The sequence below is a fragment of the Symsagittifera roscoffensis genome, chromosome 1 (assembly GCF_963678635.1).
Source record: "Symsagittifera roscoffensis chromosome 1, txSymRosc1.1, whole genome shotgun sequence".
In the NCBI taxonomy this organism is placed as follows: Eukaryota; Metazoa; Xenacoelomorpha; order Acoela; family Convolutidae; genus Symsagittifera; species Symsagittifera roscoffensis.
The window spans coordinates 84759428-84782811 of record NC_087062.1 but is presented as its reverse complement, the minus strand read 5'-3'; the positions used below and the strand labels follow the sequence as shown (position 1 = coordinate 84782811).

Here is a 23384-nt window from a genome sequence, read left to right as displayed (position 1 = left end):
CTGCGGAAGCGGCGAAGCCTTAATTTTTGTAAGAGAAATCTTATCTTCCTGGGAAAGTTGATTATCTGGAAATATTTTACTCTTATCACTTTTTTTAGTAGAGAAACAACTAAGGTTATGGGCAAAGTCAATTTTTGAAATCTCGTTTTTCGTGTGGCACCAGTATAGCACTTCTTGGTCCACCTTATGTTTTTTCAATGTTTGATTTTTTTTTTACTTGTGTCTTTCTTGTGTTTGAGTTTTATCGCAAGTAGTGCGAAGCTGCGCTTCGCCTCTGCGTAAAAAAATTGGCAGTTAAAATAGAAAACCCCTTTCCCCGTTTAGCAGGATACGAATCTTTAATAAACACTGATGAGCATCAAAAAATATCATGCATGTGTAAGTTTAGGCGGAATTAGAAAACATTAATTTCAAATCACATTAAAAATATACAATCTTGCTGCGGAGCCGTTATTTTGCACGAGCGTTTTTGGTTTAACTCTCAAACATTTTCGTATTTTCATTGTTAAACAAGCCTCAAAACAACCGTAATACTGGTCAATTCAAATTCAAGCATAGCAGCTAGCTAGCATGTTTAAATTGTAATTTTGCTTCGCTGATTGGGTATTATAATTCTCAAACATTTTCGTATTTTCATTGTTAAACAAGCCTCAAAACAACCGTAATACTGGTCAATTCAAATTCAAGCATAGCAGCTAGCTAGCATGTTTAAATTGTAATTTTGCTTCGCTGATTGGGTATTATAATTCTCATAAAACAAAGCAATGGCTCAGCCCGTCCCGACTTTTTATCCGACGGCGTCCCGGGTGACTGTCGGGCCGACGAAAGACGAGTTGAAAACAGTCGAAGAGACTATGGAAATGCTGAAGAAAGTGCCGAAGTTTGTCGACTTATTCGAAGGCCGTCACAAAATCAGAGACGAGTATATCAAACAAGCGTGTTTTGATATGAGTTTTGATTTCGATGTTGTCAAAACTCGCGGAAAGGAAGCGATAACATTTGACCTCGCAAAGAAAATTGTGCTTGACGAGTTATACCGAACGAATCAAATTCCCGAATTGAAAGAAAAACGGGTCGTGAAAACCGATTCGTCGGTCGAGCAAGGCCGAATGTACTCCGTTGAAGCGAACGTCAAAACGCATGGAAACTGCCATGCTATAACATCAAGTCAAAAACACGAAGCAAAGAAACAAAAAGTGAAATTTTTAGAAAAAGTTTCCGAAGAAAAGCCAAAACCTGGTACTGAAAGTCTATTTCAATCAGGAAGTACTTCTGGTAAGCCGCCACTCTCAAAGTTGGATAAATCCACAGGATTTAAAAAAGATATTGCCACTCAGAGCAAAATTTTCAAAGATATCGAAAAAAAGAAGAAAACAATGACTTGGGATGAATACATTTTGACGCGGGTGAGCAAAAACACAGCTAGATGGATTGTCACGAATCATGTCGACTCTGCGAAGCAAAAAGAGCACTTGAAAGAGTTTTTGGAGGAGCGTAAAGTTGGATTTAAAGAGCAGGAAGATTTGACGGTGGACGATGAAAGCGTATCTGGTGAACCGACTTCTCAAAAATTTTTGGAACAAATTAAGGTAAAACGCACTCCCACCACTTTATCCGGAGACCCGATCAATGAAAATTTGTCGAAGAAGTTTAAATCTCTTTATTATAAACAAAATTTTGCTGACGAAAATGAAGAGGTTAAAAGAATTGTTGCCCAGACCGAGAATCGAACCGCAATGATAGAGCGACCTTCTAGCCACACTGAAACTACGAGCAACGCAATCAACCGAAAAAAGAAGGCGAAACAGTTAATGAGTCATAATAGAAGTGAGCACAAATACGTGAACGAAATAGTTGACGGTGCCAAAGTAGTGTTTCTAACTGAAACTAGCGATGAAGTCTTTTTGGATACCGGAAATACGTATACTGTCAAGAAAACAGAAATCTATCCTGAAGTCGAAACAAGTCCAATTGGTCAAACTAAGGGTAAAAAACCGCGCTGGAAGGAAGTACCTCAACCGAAACTGGACAAAAGGAAAATGAAAGCGGCCGATGAAACTGAACTAGAACCTGTCAACAATGATGATCAGTTAGTAGCTTTGGATGATGAAGGTCAGCATCGAAAACTAATAGTTCAAAGGTGGCTGAAACTTCACAAAATTGGTTCTCTGTGGCATAATTCTGACGTCGGCGATATTTTCGAGAAACTGAAAAGCTTGGACAGTCGAGTTAGACTGGAAGCTTTAGGAGTCTGCGCTCAAGCAAGTGTGTACAGGTTGGAAAAAGTATCAGGAATCGCCGGAATCAATGGAGACGGTTTTGTGATCGAAAGCGAAGATCAAGGATTCCTCCCTGAAAGCATTTTAGAACTTGTCGAAAACTGTCTTAGTGATGAGCTAGGATACGTTCGCTTTGGCGCAGCTCTGACGCTTATGATCCAAGATAAATGTTCTGAAAAGAGTCACGAAATTGTCGCCGATCATTTGCACAAAGTTAGTGCCACGTTTGAAGAGAAAATAATCGCTGCGTTGGTGCTTACTTACTCCGGTTATGTTAATTCAAAGATCGCGAATGTGTTCATCGAGTGTATGCTTCAGGCGTCTGAAAAATCCGAAATGGATCTATGCATTTCTTCTCTGGCTAAATTAAGCGACAGCACACGAGTTATACACTGTCTAATAGGCGAACAGTTAAACAGTACTAGTTGGAAGTACCGCTTTCTGGCGTGTAAAATTCTACCAAGTTTGCGAGGTCCGCCGAATAAAGACATAACCCGAAAACTTGTTCACTTAATGTGGCATGACATTGACCAAAACGTTCGTTCCGAAGCGGCCGTTGCTATTGGTAAGTTGCATCTCGGAACCCACGTTCATAACAAGCTAATGTCACTGTACAAAGAAACTGACCGAGATACAATTCTAGACGCTGTTGTTAGAACCGGTCAATTAGGGATAATGACAGAAAAACTGCTGCCGCATTTCCTGAAGTGTTTTAAGCACGACTACATAAGCGTAAGAGTCGCAGCTTGCAACACAGCTAGTGGCTTGATGTTAAGAGAAAAAAGGATACTCAGCACTCTTGAGCATTCGGCTCAATTTGACCCAAGTGACAAGGTCAAATCTGCAGCCATAGATGCATTAGCGCATATCGGTAAGTCGAATGCTCAGTTAGCCTCAATTATTTTATGGTGTGTGCGGTGGGCGAATGATATAAATGTTGTAATTTCGGCTGCTCGAGCCATCATTAAATTGAACATCAGAAATGGCGAAGTTATCAACGTCATCCAGGAAAGACTTCTGAGTTTGAAGGATCAAAATGTGATCGATGAGCTGAAAGCTGTGATTGAGTGGCTTGGCGATGACCCTTCGGGTGACCTTGAAATGATCCGAACGCTGAAAGAGGAAATCCGAAAGCAATCGACAAAAGAAAATATCATCAAATTGATAACCGTCTTAGAAGAAGACGACCAACTTAAAACATGCCATGATAAAATGCTCTTCAAGGGTCAGGACGGAGCTCAAGGAGTTCGTTCTGATGGGATCGAAGAAGTTGAAAAAAGTCAGCAGAGTTCAAAAGAGGACAAGAGTTTCCAAGATTTGGGCTCGAGTCTCGGCGCCGCTTTGAACCCAGGAACCTCAATAAATGGCCAAAATAAAACTGAAATTCAAGGAGAATTCGAACTTGACAAAGGCCCTGACGAGGATGTCGAAGATCTAGAATTGGTTGAAGAAGAAGCTGACGAGAGGGAATCAGTCGTCAGCGAATCAGATTACGATTCAGGTGAAGACGATGATGACGTCATGGATAATGACGAACTCAAACTAAGACTTCAAGATGCACAGTCTAATTCGGGATCCCTGAAATACAGAGAAGAAGCCACTCTAAGTGGGAAGACTACATCTCAAGGAGCTCCGTCCAGAACCACATCCTCCAATGGTCCTCCAAAACCAGATTTCTTTCGAAGTCTAGCACTGTCTCGAGCAAGTTCAAACAAGGATCAACAAGATAAAGATACCAAAACTGAATGAAAATAAATTTATAAAAAATCCTTTCTTCTTACTTCTATTTTACCTAAATTAATTCAAAGTTTTCTGAAACTTTCTTTTAAAAGTTTGATGTTCCATCATAGTAAAAAGGCAAGTCTGGAAAAATTTGTTCAACTGAAGCCTCCAGTAATTTCAAAGCATTATCAATTCTTAACTATAGGCTCATAATATGAACAGTTTTTGTTTGAGTATCAGGCAATTGACAAGGAGACGGGTCTGCTCCAGACAGGCAATAGGCAATTATGAGAGCCAAAAACGCAAAAATCGCAGGGGCATGGCATGCAATTAATAAAAATTATTAGCCGAATATTGAATCACTATTTACAGCAGTCTTATTTTCATTCCTTTTGAAAGCAAGCAAGCTATGAAACAATTATTCGCTTACCGCATTTTGCGTTCAAGTGCCCACCAAAATGACTTCATTTTGTTTGTTTTGTTTGCTATCAAGTTCGCTGTCTAGATCAGACCCCTTTTCTTGTCATTCACCCAGTATCAGATAGTAGATAGTATAACTGTTCCCACCACTGAAAATGGGGAGGAAATTGTTTTTGGGTGCGTTTTAGTTTGTGTTTACTTTTTATCTGCTTTTACTTTTTTCCACACGAAAGCATGTACTGCAAACAATAATCAGAATAGACTGAGCAATATACCATAGTAAAGCCCTTTCACTTTTCAGTCTTGGTTCAGATGAATTTTAAAAAACACATTTTTTTCAGTAGCATGCAAAGCGAGCCAAGAGTTGAATTAGGAAACACTTTTATTTAGGCCGTGGAAAATTTACTTTTTGTTCCCGGTAAACAAATTGAGGCACTTTAAGTAGTGCTTCCATGGAAAAAAATTTAAAAACTTAGATATTTTTTGATTATTTCTTATCATGCTATTCATTTATCTACGGCAAATGTTTTTGGGTGTTCCTAATTTACTGCCGTTTTAAATTTTTCTGTACTTCCTTGCGTCACTATGGACAGAAATTGAAAAAAAAGGTTGTAAACATTTTGTTAGGTCTTTGCACCGCAACTGGCTGCTCTTGATCTAATTATATTACCATCTGCAGACGCTATCACCAAATAAAGCTTGCTAATCTGTAAATAGCTGCCGAAATTTTCAAAATATTTGTTACTGTTATAAAATTTTCATCTTCCTTGCGAAAAGTCATTATTTCGTTTGATCATTAAAATCGATCATGCAATAAATTTGCTCCTACAACTTGTTAACACATTTGCTACTTGCAAAATCAATTGCAAGCAAAAGTTCAAGCCAGTTTTACATATTTTTCAATGATTTCCATATGGTTGGTTTTAACGTAGCTTTTTATTTCCTCTCAATTTTCATTTTCAATAATTTCATCGAGTTTCCACGTTTTCGACCAAAAAAACTTGGTTTTTTTGAACTCAAATTAGGTTCAATTTTGCAAGCTGTTGGCATCTTGTCGCAATTGTGTATTTTTTATTCTGTTTTTTTTTTGAAAAATATGTCGCAATTTTCCCGTCGCATAAACAATTGCTTTTTTCGTACCTTGGGATGAATTGCTGTACCTAGGCTCTTTTCTTCTCCTTCATTTGAATTTCATGACATTTTGAGTAATGAGCAAGCAACCCAGGTTGATTTATATGCAGAAAAATGTTATTATACAAAATGATGCAAGAAATATTTTTATCATACAATTCCATACACCGAGTGGATGGAAAAAATTCTTATGATTCAATTTCAATACCTGGCAATTGTGTGATGAGCATTTCTGTACCATGCTGCAAAAAATGCATAAAAAACCAAATTTCAGGGAAGTATTTTCATATCACTTGTGTGCTCAATTAAACACAAATGAGACAAAATCGAAAAAAAAGATCTATTTTATTCTGGCGAAAAACTCAAGCCACAAAATTCAACCTGTAAAATAAGAAAAAATCCAGACATATACAAAAACTTATAGTTTTTGTTCATAGTTCGAAATGAGTCATGAATCATTAAATTCAAATAATCTATAAATGCTAATTATCTGTGAGATTTCTCAACCCTGAATAGTAAAACTGAATCACATCAGAGGTAGCGAGGTGGAATAGATAAAGTCGGTTTTCTACTAGCGTTTTCGGTATATGGCGGCAATCATTTGAAGGCAGAAAATGGGGAAACCTCCATCCCGTTTTTGGAAGCTAAGCAAATGTTCAAATGAGTTGGAACAGTTCGGAAAACCAATTTCTTCACCTGAAAAAAATACTTCTCAAAATTATCTGAAATTATTTTTCCATATCGAGGAAATCTTCAATATCATAGGTGAATTGATTTTACATGTGTTTGTTGTTTGTAGCGCTACGTGGTGGAAGTTTGGTAAAAAAAATGGATCTAGGGGAAAAATGGGGTTTTTGTCAAATGGCCAAGTTCAACTATCATCAGCTTTTTTTAGAAGATCACACAAAAGTGCTCATACTGAGACAAAGTTCTGAAAAATTGTATATGTTTTTGTAGGATAAAAATTATAAGCATTTTGTAAATGCAGGGATAAAAATTTCAAGATTGTTTTGCTTGATTGATTTATGAAAAATATTGCACTGTGTTTCAATTTCATATTGGAAAAAATAGTGCAATATTTGAACCACCAGTGCAGTACTTAAATACTGCACTATTGTTTCAAACATTGTACTAGTTCTTCAAATATTGCAATAGTGTTTTTTCCATTATTGCCCTAGTTTTCAATATATTGCACCGATACAAATATTGCATCGATACTGAACACGCGTGTTTTAATAAAATATTACAGACTTTTGCTAGTCATATAAGTACGTATAATAAATAATTAATGCTCGATTGAGCTAAATAATTGATAAATTGAAAAGAAAAAGTATGTTAACAAAATCAATTTTTTTTTTGATATTTTTTCAATTACACCATGAATAGTGTAGTGTGTAGTAACTGTGTTTTAGGTATCCGTTTTGGGAGCCTGTTGAGAGTTGATAAATTTTGGTAAAATTTTGGCGCTGGAAGAGGTTGGCTTTTTTGATTAACTTTCTTTGGTATTATATCCAATTTTTTGAATGAAATGTTGACTGCATACGTCATATGCATGCATCATATACACGCACACGTCATATTCATGCAATATATGCGTCCTTTTTTGCTCAGTGGTCTATTAATCCCTTAAGAGTGTTTGTCTGATATTTTCATTTGAAATTTTTTAATGAAGTATCTTTGTGAATCTATAATTTTTCGACTTTGTTGTTTTCGGTTTGATTGTTGACAGCTTATTTCTATTTTGTTCAATTTTTTTCATTGCGTATTTGAATGTTCTTCTTAAGGTTAGAACGTTGAATAACATGAATTTCAGTTTCATCCGACATTAGGATGTAGATTTTATGAAAAGTTTTTTTGACAAATTACCGGCTTTAATATCCCCTTTGCTTAAATTGGCTCTTTTTCCTTTCACCCTGCCTCACACGAACATCAAATTTATAGTGTAACGAGTGGTTTTACAAGGTTGATTTTGAGGACCAAAGATGTTTGTCATGGTCTAAATAGTCTGCAAATCAATTTTCGTAACAATCGGACAATGTGATTTGTAATTTTAATTAACAAAATTCGCAGGTGGGGGGAAAAGAAAAAGAGCTCTTAAATGATTTAACAAACAAATTCAGCAAATTAATAAAAAATTGTTTTCGTTGTTTGCAAGAGGGTAGAGATAGTTAGTTTTTCGCTTCCTTATTTTTGTATTCTCGGAAACTTTCGGTTAAAATTGAAACATTTTTTTTTGCAGTTAATTTTCTTTTTTTTAGATGCATAGTTTCTAGATCATTTGTTTTTAATACTAAAAATGAGTGAAGTTATTTTGGGTAATTTGGTGAGCTTTAGTTTGAGCAGGTTCGGTTGAAATTGATTCAAGATGATGGAACAGCGTCTTGTTTCAAAGTGTCAAATAAAAGTTGAAAAAAATTCCTAAATATCCAGAAATTTCTATTTTGCAAATTTGACTTGGCTGCGATGTCTTTGAATCTTTCTTGCTGACAATTTTTGGACAAAAAGAATGTTTGTATTTTGTGTTCCTGAAACGGTCGTCTATTGACCGAGCTGTCTTAATTTATAGCAGCAACCAATAGGGCCTTTTCGTATCCTCTTTTTTCTGTAAAACATGCTGGTTGCTTTGTTCCAGGAAATAATTTTAGCCTTACTTTGAAATTTTCAACCCGAACCTTTTTTATGTTTATGAATTTTCTTTATTTTTTAAAAGTATTTAATTAGATTTTTTTGGGTTTTTAGCGCACATTTTTTCTGAAAGATTTTAATCATTTTTTCTTTTTTTCGTTTGAAACACATCATCTTTTCGAACTTGTACATTTTTTCGTATCCCAAATTTGCCTGTGTCCTGAGATAATTTCCCTGTCAAAACAAGTAATAAATCCGTTGAATGCTAAGCTTTATCAAGCTTGAGTGTGCAGGGGTAACGTTTCAATTTTTTTTTCAGATGAAAAAGTTCAGGATTTTCCCTGTCAGCTCATATGACATCAAGTGCTAAATTTAAAAAAAAAAACAAAATTTAGGCAACTAATATGCACCTCCTAATAAGATTATTTCAAACCGCTGCTAGAACTTTCAGTTCATAGTGTTTTTGGTTGGGTTAGGTGCGCTGTTTCTGTGAGTGCTTCTTGGTGTCTGACAACTTTTTGTACGCAAACCAACTGTCAATAATTTTTGCAATGATCAAAATGTTTCCGCTCTGGCTGTCACTAGTTGCTTCGAAGGCATTCCGCTGTTCTTAGTATTTTTTCATTTTACCAAGTAATTTATCGCTAGCCTTTGACTTTGATTTGAGTTTCCCTAAATGATATATTTCCTTGATAGAAACTTCTTCATTTTCAATAGTTTTGAATATTGTAAAACTTGGTCAAGTTTCATTTGATTACTGAGACAATCCTTGATAAGGAGGGATTTTTCATTTTAAGTTCGTCTTAAAATCAAAAAATTCGAACCAGTTTTTCTCGACCTTGAAAAAACATTAAAATACTAAACAAATCAGTATTAAAAGTGCTCAAAAACTCAGACACCCTAATACTTTGCAGTCGAAACAAGGGCGGATTTAGGGGGGGGGGGGGGGCGGATGCTTCCTCTTCAGGGATTCAACGCCCTGCCGACCCAAAGGGTCCCCCCTTTGGTACTTTTTAAGAAATCCACATTTGGCCGACCGACCCTAAAATTTTTCTAAAGGCGCCTTTGGCGCCAATATTTACTAATTTTGAGGGTGGAGCGCGCGCCGAAAAAACGCAGTTTTTTGGTCAAAATTTTCCAAAAAGTGCCTAAAAACGCCTTTTTTGACTGTTTTTTTTTTCAAAATTTGCATGCGGCGCAGAAATTTTGCCTAAATAGGGGCAAAACAGTGCTTTGGGAGAGCTCAAAAAATCAATTTGGTCGACCTAAAAAAAAAGGTCGTCAAAATTTTCGATTTCTTTTTGAAAATCCCTCCCCCTCGAGAAAATCCTAGATCCGCCCCTGAGTCGAAACAAAACAAGCAACTAAATGATTTTAAATCCAATACTTCAATTTTGTGTTTTTTTGTTATGAACTTGGTCGTAATTTTTCCATTTGTCGTATTTGCAGGGCAATTATTCCTTCTTCAATTTATCGAAAACTTGCACGAATTAAATCTCATTTTGTGGATTTTGATTAAATTTTAATTTTAACTCATCAAAATCTCAATAAAATATTCATTTCATAGCACTATTATATAAGCTTTGAACTCCAGCTGGAGCAAAACAAGAGAATGCTTATATTCTCACGAAACTTCTTCTTTAATGATTTTACCATGACTGCAAGCAAATAGACTTTTTGGTGTTCTGCAAGTAAATTCTGGGTGTTCTGCAACTAAATTTTGGGTGGTCCGCGAGATAATTTCTGGTGTTACGCATAAAGTTTTTTTGATTCGCTCTTCTAGTATTAGTTACTTCTTCTCTTTCGACTAGGTGGTGACCTGTACTTTTTCCTCGCTCCCATAGAACTTGTAACTGGTGTCGTAATGTTGTGGCAGGTTAAGGTCCTCGGGAGGGGGTTCGTGGAAGGTGTAGGGAGTCTCAACTGGACAGATGGTGGCATCCCTCATCCTCTCCTCCAAGGGCGTCACGAACTGGCTCTGAGTCTCCGATTTGTACGATCTGAACAAAACAAACAAACAAAAAGTCACACAGTAGACAAAAATAGAGTCCGGTTTCAAATCTACAGTTTGGACGTGCTTCCAAGTATTACAATCAGGTGAATACGTACTCAACTTAACTTTCAAACGATTTAAAGTTGAACATACAACTATCTTTTTTTATCAGAAACAAACGTAATTAGTTAATTATTTAGGTTATCTATATAATCAATGAGCTGTTAAAAAATAATAAACAGATTAGACTTTTCTTGGTCCGATAGTAAATAACAATTTATATCTGCTCGATGATTTGATTTCTTGTACCAAGAAGTCTGAAGGATGGCGGCTAATTTTGGTGCTTCGGAAGAACTCGTAAGTGGCAAAGACAGGCAAGATTATTAGCACAACGAACACTTTCAGAAGGATTCCTCGAAGCGAGTCCTGATCGTCGGGAACGAATAGGAACTTGAGGATCTCTCGGAAAAACTTGAACAGTTCCAGACTGATTCTGACATCAGCGAAACTCTTTTACTTTAAAATTAAGTGTTTAAAATAAAGGTGAATTGGTCTTTTTATAATCAATTGGATAGTAAAACCGCTAATAAAGTCTTCTGCTGAAAACAAGCTTTCTGAAATTTCAAGGGTATTAAGTTATGATGCAAAAATTTGCCTGCTTTCTTGATGAATGGCTTTACACTTTTGGCGTGAGAGACATTAAAAGAATGCTTAAAACTTTTTAAGCAAGAGCCATAAAATTATTGCTGACTATCTGACAGCAAAAAAAAAACAAATTGACATCGAAACTCCTACTCAAATGCTGAATCGAAACTCTTACTCAAGTTATGGAATTTGGCCGACGTCTGAAAATCAAATTTTAAGTTAAGCGCAATGTATTTTTTGATGCGTGAAAAAAAATTTTTTTTTGTCATCAGGGCAGTTATGAAGTTTTCAGAAGGCGGGGGTAGGTAAAGTTTTTAGAAAACATTTTAAGAATTATCTTTTTACCAAACTTTACCAAATTAATAATCCGAGCTTTTCCAATTATAACAGAGAACCTTTTTTGCGAAAAAGTTCGGGTTAGTGTTAGTTTTTGCTTTTAAATATCCAAGTTTCGCTGATTTGATCATGTTGTTTTTACTCTAGGAAAAATTTCTCAGCGGCCTGAGTAATTTGTTGTTGGGTTGTCACAGGTATTGATTCCATGTCAGCCATAGCTTCAAGTAAATTAATCAAACTCGGACATTTTAAAGAAGAATAAATAATCAAAACGAAATAGGAAAACAAAACATAAAACTTAAAAAGAAGTTCAGAGTAAAAAATTTATTAGTCTTCCGAGTTATAGGAAAATCTAATAAATAGATGTCAATTCTTCATAAAAAATTGACTGAACTAGGAGATTGAAGTTGGATATATATGTGACTTGGTCTGTGTATTTTGTCATTATCAACATAGATAAGTATAATAATGCGGGCGGTATATTCCCCTGTTTTTGGAAATCTGATTATCCCAGCAACGGGACGGCTGCGACAATTTTTAGGGAGTTGAGTCTGATCAGAATCGAGAAGGGTAGACTTATGTATAAGAATACCTATATAACTTCCCTGAATTGCATGGCTATGGCTGCTGCTACAGAAAGTCTAAATGGCTTTTCCACTCTGTTCTGATTATTCATGCAACTCTACACGGTAATTTTTCTTCTTAAACAGTGCGTTGGTACGCCATTTTTCATCCATTTCAAAGTGTAAACTCAATTTGTTTTACTTCTCATAAGTCTTTTTGAAATATGCAAAATCCATTATTCGACTGGAAACATCTTTCCATACAGGGTCTATTTCAGGAGCGATTGCTAATTGAAAAAGGATAGCCTGGTAGCAAAAAAATCGAATTAAAAAATTGCGGCTCTGGAATTCAGAGATAGAACGAATTTATGCATTGAGCCCCGGGTCATCTGGCTGATGTATCCAAAATCAATGCAGATTTCCTGCTTAGTTGACCCAAAATCCATTTGAGCTTCTTTTATAACCAGACTTGAAAGCTTCTTGGAGTCTTTAACTCTGTAGGTAGTTTGGATTACCCTATGGCTCATTGCATAAAGATGCTTTTTCATAGTTCCAAAAAAAATGTCATGGGAAATAAATCAAGTTCAAAGATTTTTAGAGTAGTCTCAATTATGACTAGCTTCATTGACCATGCGTTCAACCGGTATAATTTTTTCCTGGAACTAACTCAAGAATATATACATAATAATATGGCTCCTGCAAATCGCAGAGGAGCTTAACAGTCCACTTTTATTACCTCCCTTCATCCAAGACTGCGTTATTTTGTTGAGCGAAGCTCTATGTTTGCGACTCAAGGCCGTTTTCTTTGCATCTAGAACTTTCAGGTGGTACTATGGTCCTAACTAATTGGTCAAGCTATGGTAAGTATGAAGCTAGAGGTCAAGTTAGAGCTCATCCTCACCAACTATCATTGCCAAGGAATGGGATCGAAAACACGATCGGATGATTTCAAGGTGAATGCCTTACAGCTATGCTAAGTTCCTCTTAAATTGCGATCAATGATTGCGGTCAAAGAAAATCACAGCTAGCGTTTTAGTCTATTCGTTTATTCTACCGATTCAATGTCTAAAATTTTTAAAATAAAGAAATAATAAATTCGAATACGTCATGGATCAAGAAATATGATATGCAGATATAGTTACACTAGTCGTGTCATATCACTGCTTTGAGTAGTCACCCTTAGCTACCGGCCTGTTAAAGGTGCCAACGAAAGAAAAATCATCGGTTAGTAAGTTCGGTCAAATGAGCATTCAACTATTGACTTTTTAATCTAAAAAAAAAACAATTTTGGATGAAAAGTGTCAAGGAAAATTATAGGTAAATAACAAAAGAAGAATATAGACGCTTTATTGAATTTTTGTTTGGAAAAATCAATTTTGATGACAAGTGTCGAAGAGATTAGCATAGAAGATTGCGATTGTTTATTTTGTTTATTCAATTACTGTTTCCAACAGGTCGTCCACGACCTTAACATTTGCTAGCGATCTCCATCAGAGTGAGCGAAATCAATGTTATCGCTGTAAATTAAATATAACACACATTTTAATTGAGCTCTCTTTTTTACTTTCTCATTGCTCCGATTTTCGCAACGAAAGTAACGGAATATTTGTGCTTGGTGTGGGTATTTTTTCCTTCAGACCAATTTCGAATTTTCAACTAGCCAATTTTGATGGAATTTTTTCACGGCATTGAAAAGGTATTGTTGTCATGAGCTTGAACTACTTTCTTATTGCTCCGACTCTCGTAATGACAGTAACGGATTATTTGTGCTCGGGGTGGGTATTTTCTTCTTCAGACAAATTCCGAATTTTTAACTAGTCATTTTTGAAGGATTTTTTTTATGGCCTTGAAACCGTTTTGTTGTCATGAGCTTGAACTTGAAACGATATTTTATCTGTGATATTTTTTCTTAAGTTATGGTCGTTTTAAAATTGCAATTTTGACTAATTTGAGACAATTATTGCGCGATATATTTCGCGCTATTAACGCGTAAGCGGAGATTTAATTCGTTTTAGAAATTGTTCCAAATTGGTTGAAGGAACTTTCCGACTTTTGTAACGAAAGTAACGGAATATTTGTATTTGAGATGGTTTTTTTTCTTCAGACAAATTTCGACGTTTTAACTAACCATTTTTGACAGATTGTTTTTTATCTTTCAAAAGGTATTGTTATTGTGAGCTCAAGTTAGAAAAATATTTCAAGTGTGCAAATTTGGGGCAATTAACTCGCGATATATTTCGTGCTATTAAGTGGAGATTTAATTTGTCCTAGCAAATGTTTCAATTTATAGGCATGCTATTTTGTCTTTTTAACGCTTTTCGTTATGCAAAATATATGACTTTGTAGTGTAGATAACGTGTTGGGGGTTGGTTTCAAATAAGTCTAAGCTTCATTTTTTTCATCACTTGATAAGTTTTTTCATCACTTTTTTGAACATGTTATCATTTTTTTACAGCGAATCTTACTCAATAGACCTTAAAAGGCAGTCAAAAATCATGGCTACGCCCCAATACGATCAGTCTTGTTGTTCCGACTTTCGAAGAAAACAGAACATTTTTGCTCGGTGTGGTTTTTTTTTTATTCAGACGGTTTTCGCCGATCGAAAAAATAGTTTTCAACAAAAATTTTTTATGCCTCATTGAAGATATCAATTTCTTCAGTTCAAATTTAAAAAGATACTTCACCTCCAATTATTTTTCATAAAATTCTGGGGGTTTGAAAATTGCCAAATTGGCAATGTTCTGGACTAAATTTGCGCGCTTTGAAGAATTTATTCATATTGCTGAGAGCGTAACGCGAATTATCTATGCGTGGCTAATTATCACGCTCAACAAAATTGTTCCAAATTGAATTGAGGCAAGCTGGTCGATCGTATTGTTTTCATCCAACTCAACATTTCACACTTTGATAATTTCCAAATTTTATAGGTTTTCATTATTTTTTTTCCAAAAATTATTCGATATGAGTAAAGGGTTAGTCGGGACATTCAGGGCTTTGCCCTGATGTACGAGCAGTCTTGTTTATTTCATATGCTTAGTTTAGTTAGCACATTAGTTCATTTTGTTTAAAAAAAACCAGAAGGATATAAAAGCTGTATTAGTTTGCTCACCCGTTAGGTACTGGCTTTGCGCTCTTGGGCCAGAAGGGTATTCTGGTTTGGGACTTGAAGAAGGTGGCGTCTCTCATCGGAGGTCTCTCCCTCGGAACTGTCTGTTTTGGTAGAGGACTAAACATACAGAGTTTGAAATTTTCCTAGTTTTTAAGTTTTTCATTGCTTCAGTGTTGTTATTTTTATATTAGATTCAAAACAATTGTAAATAAAGAAATTTTTTGAATCTGAACAAAACACCCTTTTTCTATTTACTTAGACTGGGGTCCGTGTCCCCACGCCTTGGGGTACTCCTCGCATGCCCAGAAAGTTGCCTGGTCTTTCTTCGGGTACCGAGTGAGCTCCATGTCGTCCCAGGCCCTGTGGTCTTTGTACGTTGTGCTCATGTAGGGATCTAGTTCCCGCAACATCCCTTGGTCCTTCACGTAGAACGGCTGACCCGATAGCTCTGGATTTGTCGACGATGCCTGACCAGTCTAAAACAAACAATGAAACTAAAAATGACTTTTTTTGGTTATAAATTGTCCTTTGAAATAAAAATAGTTAAGACATATATTTCATAATTTCTCTAAAAATGATAAATCACTACTAGTTCTTATGAAACTTAAATTCAAATAATGTGGTAGCGCAAGAGATGAGCATTTATCATCGAGTGCGGTTTAAACATTAGGCCAAGTTGAGATAAGACTTAACCGTGTTCGATTAAATTTGGCTAAGTTCCGATCAGGAACCGGGCCCGGGCTGGATCAGCAACGAGCCAGGCAGGGCCCGGGCCTGACTTTCAAAAGAGTTCACACCTTTCACCTACAAACCCCGCAGAGGGAGCGTGACTTCAGCAGGGCTGAGCAAATCCGGACAGCCAAGCAAGCCCTTCCAAGCAAAAGTCAAATAAATCGAACTGCTAGGATCGGCTGCGGCCAATGAACGTATAAAATTTTGATTTTTTTTCTGGCCCGTTTCCAACAATTGTTTTGCAATTTTGTTTTGCAATTTTTTTGCCAAGCCCCTGTGATGGTTGTTTTGCAATTTTTTTGCCAAGCCCCTGTAATGGTTGTTTTGCAATTTTTTTTGCCAAGCCGCCCCTGTGATGGTTGTTTTGCATTTTTTTTTCCAAGCCCATGTGATGGTTGTTTTGCAGTTTTTTTTCCAAGCCCCTGTGATGGTTGTTTTGCATTTTTTTCCAAGCCTCTGTGATGGTTGTTTTGCAATTTTTTTTGCCAAGCCCCTGTGATGGTTGTTTTGCAGTTTTTTTTTGCCAAGCCCCTGTGATGATTGTTTTGCAATTTTTTTGGCCAAGCCCCTGTGATGGTTGTTTTGCAGTTTTTTTTTGCCAAACCCCTGTGATGGTTGTTTTGCAATTTTTTTTGCCAAGCCCCTGTGATGGTTGTTTTGCAATTTTTTTTGCCAAGCCTCTGTGATGGTTGTTGGATTTTGGTTGAGAATTGACAGTGAGCTCAAATTTAAAGTCAAACCAAAAAGTCATTATCTAGAAGTTTTACGCCTTTCTACGTTCCTTTTTTGACAAGTTAGTCAAAATTTGGTCTAGAATCAATAATGAACTGAATGAAGACAAATTTTGAAGTCAACGTTCTTACATCTAATTCAATCGGAAGAAAAAAAACACTGAAGATGTATTCTTTTGATTATTCTCTTGGTTATAACTGCCTATTGAGAATAGTTGCTCTCTCAATAAGCCACCTGAAATTATAAACACAAAAACACTTGACCTGTGTTCTTTGGTTTTTGCCCTACCTTTGAGGGTCCTTCTTTGTGGTGGTTCTCCAGTAGGAAACCCTGAGGTCCTATTTTGGTAGTGTCCTCGAAGTCTACGTCTTTGGTGCCTGTGTCGCCTCTGTACTTGTCCCGCATCTCACTCGACTGGTTCTTCATCGTCAACTCTGGACGCCACCGGCGCTCCTCCAGCTGAAGTTGAAACACATTTTTTTTGGAATTCTTTATTAATTCAGAAACTGATTTTGAAATTTGGTCATCCATACATAATAGATAATGTTGTTATAGAATAAAGTGACAACCTGAGATCCGCAAATGGGGAAAATTATTGTTTCAATATGTTTCGTATGAATGATTTGTATGAAAAATATGAAAAAAACTTACTTCATTATTGATTCAATTTTCTGAATTGAAATCAAAAACACAATTCTTAAACTTTTACCATGTGCTAGCTTGAAGTTATGTGTTTGCTCGGTTGATAAAAAATCAGCAAAAACAAACATTACGACATATGTTGTCTCTTACTGATTGGTTTAACCAACAGATGGAATGTTGAAAATATGAAAAAGTACGGTATATAAGCCAAGCGAAAATCACCATCACCATCACTATCACTATCACTATCACATCTAATTTCTTTTACGTTTTAGGATATACCCGCTGATCTTCTTCAGACTCCACTTGAAGAAGACTTGCTTGTTTTCGAAAACCTTTTGTCTTTAATTGACACTATGGAAAAGCCTCCCTGAATAATCAACCCGATTACTTAGCCACAATAGAATACCAGTTCTACAATCCCAAAAGTGAAACACTCTAATGGCATTCAAAAAAGACCAGCTATTATCCGACCTTTCAAAATTCTCCCTTCTTCGTCAATTCGGGAACACCTAGCTTCTGAAACTATAGTAGCTCACCAATCAGGAAATTCTCTAGAACTTGAAACAAAATCGCGATCCAAGTCAAAAAGGAACAAAACCTCAACCCCAGAAACCGCCAAACTTTGATACCAGTTTAAAATATGCACTCTCTCCCTTTATTAACCGATTTAAGATAGAAATCTATCAACCTTACCAAAACGATAACGGTGCCTACCGTCTGGTTAATCCACAACTCCCCCATCAACACATTTATGTTCCAGCAGCCTTTATAACCGCCCAAATGCAAACTCCAATCCTTGACTCCTACTCGGATCAAGTGCAAAAGAATTATATAAATTACTTAAATTATATCAACCAAACGCAAAAAACCATAACAGCTCTCCGGGTAAAAAAAGGATCTCAGCAAAAAATATTTGAGCCTAAAAACCAAGGTGGAAGGAAACTTTTAGCTTCAAGATTATCTGTTAACTTCCGTCCCTTTATTTTCTTAACTTTGTATTCATTTATATCCAACTGTGATTTGGCCACCGCCACCCTACAAAGTATGCTTCTACAACTAGAGTCCAGTATCACCGATAAGTATATTTGCCAAACCAAATTTGAAAAAATGAATTTGATGTTATATTTTAAAAAAAAATCCAGCTGTGATTTTGGCCGCAACGTATCGCAACTGTACAAATAACTGCTCTACGCTACATGCACCTTTTCTACAAGGCGCAATCCTACAAAGCGACTACAAAATAAGCAGCCCTTCATCGACCGGCTATACTACAAGCCAAAATTTACGAGCAAACTGTCAAAATCAGAAACAAAAAACTTTACGCAAACTCAATTAAAATTTTTTGATGTTTTTTAAATCATTTATTATGACTTTAAATTTTTTTTATCAACTGGCATCGCCGTTTAACAATCACCATATAAGATGGTTGCATGTTCTGAATTGAAATCAGAAACACTTTTCTTAACCTTTTACCATATGCTAGCTTGAAGTTATCTGTTTGCTCAGTTGATAAAATATCACCAAAAGCAAAGATTACGACATATGTTGTCTCTTTCTGATTGGTTGAACCAACAGATGGAATGTTGAAAGTATGACAATGTACGGTATATAAGCCAAGCGAAAATCACCATCACCACCACTATCACTATCATATTTCATATTTGATGTGTGTCTCCTATATTTGAAATAATAAACTTATTTACGAGTGAAAGAAACTTTGTCTGTTGAATCAGAATAGGAAAGTCTTAACCTCATTCAGAAAGACCCCTTTTTCTAACTAGCTGCGATTTGGTCGATCGCCATAAGTTAAGTCAAGTTAGTTTGGAAAATCAACAAAAATTTGGAAGTAAAATCACATTTGTTTTTTTTTCTGTCCATTTTAGTCATCTACCCGTATTTGGTTGTCAGTCTCTATAAGAATAAAAAAAAATTGATTATAATGGATTATAATTGGATTAAAGTCTTATTTTTTGTCAAATCAAAAAAATCCATTTTAGTTGATTATTTTCAATCTATGAAAGTTTCATACCTGTCTAATGTGTTCTTTTCCGTAGTGCACGTTCCAGTTGGCTCCCGCCCTCTGGTACCTCTCGTTGGCCAGGGTCCCTCCCCCGTGCTTCATGTCATGTGTGGACCCAGTTGTGGTCTCGTATGGGTTGATCATCTCTGGCAGGTCTCGGTGCAGTGAAGGAGGCAGAGGATCTGGACGGGTCTCCTGGAAAAAAAAACAGTTCTTTTTAGAGTACTTACCCGTATCTATGAGGTGGTTATTTTTGCAATTATTGTACTTGCAATAAAAGTAGTATGGGTTACGCTTCTTAGTTTGAAGAAAGCATTATTCAATGTTCCGACTAATGAAAATTGAGAGGAATTTTAGTTTTTAGTTTTTGTTTCGGTCATTAAAAATGAAGAGGAACTTTGTATTCAGATGTGTTTAGTTTTTTTCTTAATTTTGGTTTTCCACGCAAAATCAGGTACCAAAAATTATCATCGAAATTGTTCGTCTGATTTACCAAATTGAGAATTTTTTAGCCTTGATTCAAACAATCTTAAAAAACTTCCAAAAACGTATCCCAGTATTGAGATAAACTGGTTTAAAATTTTAATTTTTGAATTTTAGATCGATTTCGAGCAAATAAAGCAAACGAGCAGGCTAACGATATCTTATTTTTGTTTAATTTTAGCCCTGAAAACTTAAATTTACGCAAAGGATTCAAGTTTTTTGAAAAAATTTTAGCACATTTTTGGTGATCCAAATTTCAAAAAATTTGGCAAAAAAAATTTGGAAGAAGTTCAATGTTTTAAAAAAAAGTGTTTTCTTGTCATTTTTCTAGAAAAAACTGTTGTCCAATTTGCCTGTTTTACTGTGGATTCTAAGTATGTCTAAAATCTAGTTTTACTTCAGATTTATTTACTAAACCAAAAGAAAAAACTAATCTAATTTGAAAAAAAAAACTTTTTTCTTTTTCGTATTTTTTAAGACTAAGGTCGGATCGGAACATTCTGCGCTACTTAAACAGTAACCGGCCAACCTCATTCCTTTTCTTTTTTTGTTTTCCTCTAAAATAAGTCACCACAAAACATCATTGGAAATGGTTCAGTGATATATCATGTTAAAGTCTTTTCAGTCGTGATTCGAAAAACACTAATAATTTACCAAATAAAATTCCAGGTGTCGAAAAAACTGATTAGAGATTATCAAGATTATAAGTAACCTTTAAGTTTATTTTACTAAAAGGATAAAAAACCTGGTTTTAGTCTATGGAAAGTTACTTATAAGGAAGAAGGAAAAAATCTGTAAAAAATATTAAATTTATTGGGCAAAAAAATAGAAAATTTTTTTTTTTCGTTTTTTCTTGATTTTTTTTAAATTTTGGAGACAAAAATTGTCGATTATGCCTAAATCACTAAGTTTATACGCAATCGTACAGTTCACAAATGATACCACCCACCAAAAAGACACTAATCCTTAATTTTTTTTTTCTTGGGAGTGGGGGGTTACAAATTAGTTTTTTTTCTTTTTTTTTATTCGGAAATGTCTGTGTCACTTGCATAACAACCAAATATCTTTGTTTCAAGTTCAATTAATTTAAGTTAGCAAAGGTTAACAAAACATAATTTAAGGCAACATAGTTTGCGGTATGAGTTTTTTATTTCAAACTCAACGTTCGCTGTCCAATTGATTCGGTTTTACACTCGGACCTGATTTTGAATTCAATTTGAGAAAAAGCCATTTCGCCATTAATATAAGAATTGAAAACATGTAATTTGCATTAAAACAAAAATCGACGAGTGTTGTGAGTGTTGAGCTGGGGGCACTGGAAACGAGCCCAGTTTTCGATAGGGTCTATTGATATATAAAAAATCCAGTCTAAAAATTACAAATAAAAGCTGTTCAAACGGCATTTTGCATGTAAGTAATGTTAAAATTGGTTCACCTGGTCGTGTTTACACGTTTTAATGCTGTTTTTATTATAAAATTTCCTTTAAAACAGACTTTTATATATTGAATTCCGAAAAAAATGGGCTCTTTTCCAGTTTCCCCCCCCCCTTTTTCAAAATACCGGTTTTATTTTTGTTTTACGTGTTATTACGGCTAAATGCGTGATGTTACGCTGTAAAGTATGAAGAACAAATCTGTTCACAGTTGTCGATTTGTTCACCACGCCAAATTTCATTGCATTATGACAACGTTAATTAAGCTTTTCAAAATTGAATTTGAAAGGGGGGGGGGGGGAACTGGAAAAGAGCCAAAAAATGTAATAGATAACTGGGAAAGAGTCCAAAAATTAACGAGTAATTTTTTACATAAGAGGTGGGAGAACGCTGAAAATCCGAAAAGGTTATTAAAAACTGGTTCATTGACAAAATCTTTCTCAGCATAATATTGCCCCTTCACCATAACGTTAAAATCAACGAGTAAGGGGGTATTATGGGGAATACCCTTAATTACTGACTGATCGCGGTGACCAGGTGCGGATCTAGGATTTTCTCGAGGGGGGGGGGGATTGGGGGTTGGACTTTCAAAAAAGTTTTCTTCGGCACTTTTAAGAAATTTTTGACCAACAAAATTGCGTTTTTTTGGCGCGTGCACCCCCTCAAAGTAAGTATATATTGGCGCAAAGGCACCGTTAAAGAATTTTTAGGGTCCGTCACCACAAATGGATATCTCAAAATAGTACAAAGGGGGGACCCTTTGGGTCGGCAGAGGGTCGAATCCCTGAAGTGAAGGCGTCCGCCCCAACCCCCCCCCCCCCCTAAATCCGCCCCTGGCGGTGACAGTGATAAGTGCATACCCTGTACCCCTGGTCGGGGAAGTAGTCGCCAGGACGGTACTCCAATCCCCGCCCACTGCTAGTCTGCCAAGTGTCGAATCTCCTCTCGGGTGCCATCTTCTCTACTGTCTCTTAAAACAAAACTTTTCATTTATAATCTTCCTATAGTGGCAGACACTTGGTGGATCGGCTCTTTTCCAGTTCCCCCCCTTTCAAACTCAATTTTGAAAAGTCTATTTAACGTTGTCACAATGCAATGAAATTTGGCGTGGTGAACAAATCGACAATTCTGAACAGATTTGTTCTTCATACTTTACAGCGTAACATCACGCATTTAGCCGTAATAACACGTAAAACCAACATAAAACTCGTTATTTTGAAAGGGGGGGAAGCTGGAAAAGAGCCGGTGGATCCGAAGATCTCGTTGTCTGTACTCTCCAAGTTTGTTATATTATACATACGTTGCGACAAAATTATTATTGGAGAAACACGTTCTTTCTTTCTTTCTTTCTTTTTTTCTTTCTTGCTTTCTTAGTTGCAACAATTACTGCTGGCTAGAAAAAGGGCTCGTTTCCAGTTTACCACCCCCCCCCCCCCCCTCTTCTCGTAAAATTACAAATTCGGCTGTTCAAAAGTTGTTTTCACGGCATTTTGCATGTAGGAAACGTTGTAAGAATTTGTTCGCCTGTTCACGCTGACATGTTTAAATGCAGTTTATAGCATGAAAAATTATTTTAAATAGACTTTCAAACATTGAATTTCAGCAAAAACCAGGGGGGGGGGGACTGGAAAAGAGCCAGAAAAATACAAATTACAATTAATCTTGGCCCTTTTCTATTTGTTGTCCACCAATCAAAATAATTTCTACTTTTTATAGTTGTTTTACAAGTTATATGATCACAGTAGTTTAATTTGTTCACCTTGCCATATCCCGTTACGTTATGACAATGCTAGAGTAAGTTTTCATAATTGAAAATGAAAGGTAGGGGCGGGGAGTTAGGAAAAGAACTTTAAATTTTCTTAACCATTTTTGCGCATGAGCTGGTGTAAATAATTTAGCAGAAAATTAACTTTTCTACTGTGAATGGGAATACCACAAAATTGTGGAATTACCAGAAATTTGAAAAACATAAAAAAATTAATATATTTACCTGATTGCTGACAAAAATACACGAAACGAAAAATAAAATGAAAAATATATCTTCAAACGCACGTGAGCTTTTTTACATGCATAAAAGGTTGAGATTTTGTAATTGTGTTTAAATGGTGTGTACATAATCAACGTTGAAAAATAACGTAATGCTGCTTTCAATAATATCAGATTTTACAGATGTGCTCTCAGCATGAAAGTGTACCGTTTTTTTTCTGAGAGAAAAATGTTTGGCTATTTTTGTCTTTCCCCAACCTGCGAATTTTCTGCAAGTAAAAGTATTGTCCGTAGAAAAATTTTTGAAAACAGCAACGAGAAGTCATTTTTTGACGCAAACAGTATTCAAAAGCAAACAGGGCTCTTTTTCTTTCCCCCCCCCCCACCTCATTTAAACATGAATTTTATGGTCTAACGAGTGGTTTTACAAGGTAAATTATGAAGACCAAATATGTATGTCATGGCCTAATTAGGCTGCCTGTCAATTTTTATAACAATTGAACAAAGTGAACAGTAACTTCAAATATAAA

At 35.8% G+C, this 23384-nt stretch overlaps 2 protein-coding genes across 2 annotated transcripts; one reads left to right on the top strand and one right to left on the bottom strand.

Moving 5' to 3' along the window:
- Positions 1-493: 493 nt before the first annotated feature.
- LOC134851357 (HEAT repeat-containing protein 4-like) lies at positions 494-4062 on the top strand. The gene has a single exon (XM_063867407.1). It carries the CDS (start codon positions 765-767, stop codon positions 4026-4028), a length of 3264 nt encoding a protein of 1087 aa, XP_063723477.1. The 5' UTR covers positions 494-764; the 3' UTR covers positions 4029-4062.
- Positions 4063-9658: 5596 nt separating this feature from the next.
- Positions 9659-22975, bottom strand: LOC134851349 (stabilizer of axonemal microtubules 3-like). Its single transcript, XM_063867394.1, has 7 exons — positions 22859-22975; positions 21729-21838; positions 18962-19147; positions 16576-16746; positions 15079-15299; positions 14824-14940; positions 9659-10177 (listed from the first exon to the last, which is right to left on the bottom strand). Exons 2-7 carry the CDS (start codon positions 21822-21824, stop codon positions 9985-9987), a joined length of 984 nt encoding a protein of 327 aa, XP_063723464.1. The 5' UTR covers positions 21825-21838; positions 22859-22975; the 3' UTR covers positions 9659-9984.
- Between the last annotated feature and the right edge of the window lie 409 nt (positions 22976-23384).

Coding starts and splice junctions, on each gene's coding strand:
- LOC134851349 (XM_063867394.1), bottom strand. CDS start 21,824: ATGGCACCCGAGAGGAGATTCGACACTTGGCAGACTAGCAGTGGGCGG. Junction 15,300..16,575: donor ACAAAGAAGGACCCTCAAAG/GTAGGGCAAAAA, acceptor TGTTTGTTTTAG/ACTGGTCAGGCATCGTCGAC. Junction 14,941..15,078: donor GGACACGGACCCCAGTCTAA/GTAAATAGAAAA, acceptor CTGTATGTTTAG/TCCTCTACCAAAACAGACAG.
- LOC134851357 (XM_063867407.1), top strand. CDS start 765: ATGGCTCAGCCCGTCCCGACTTTTTATCCGACGGCGTCCCGGGTGACT.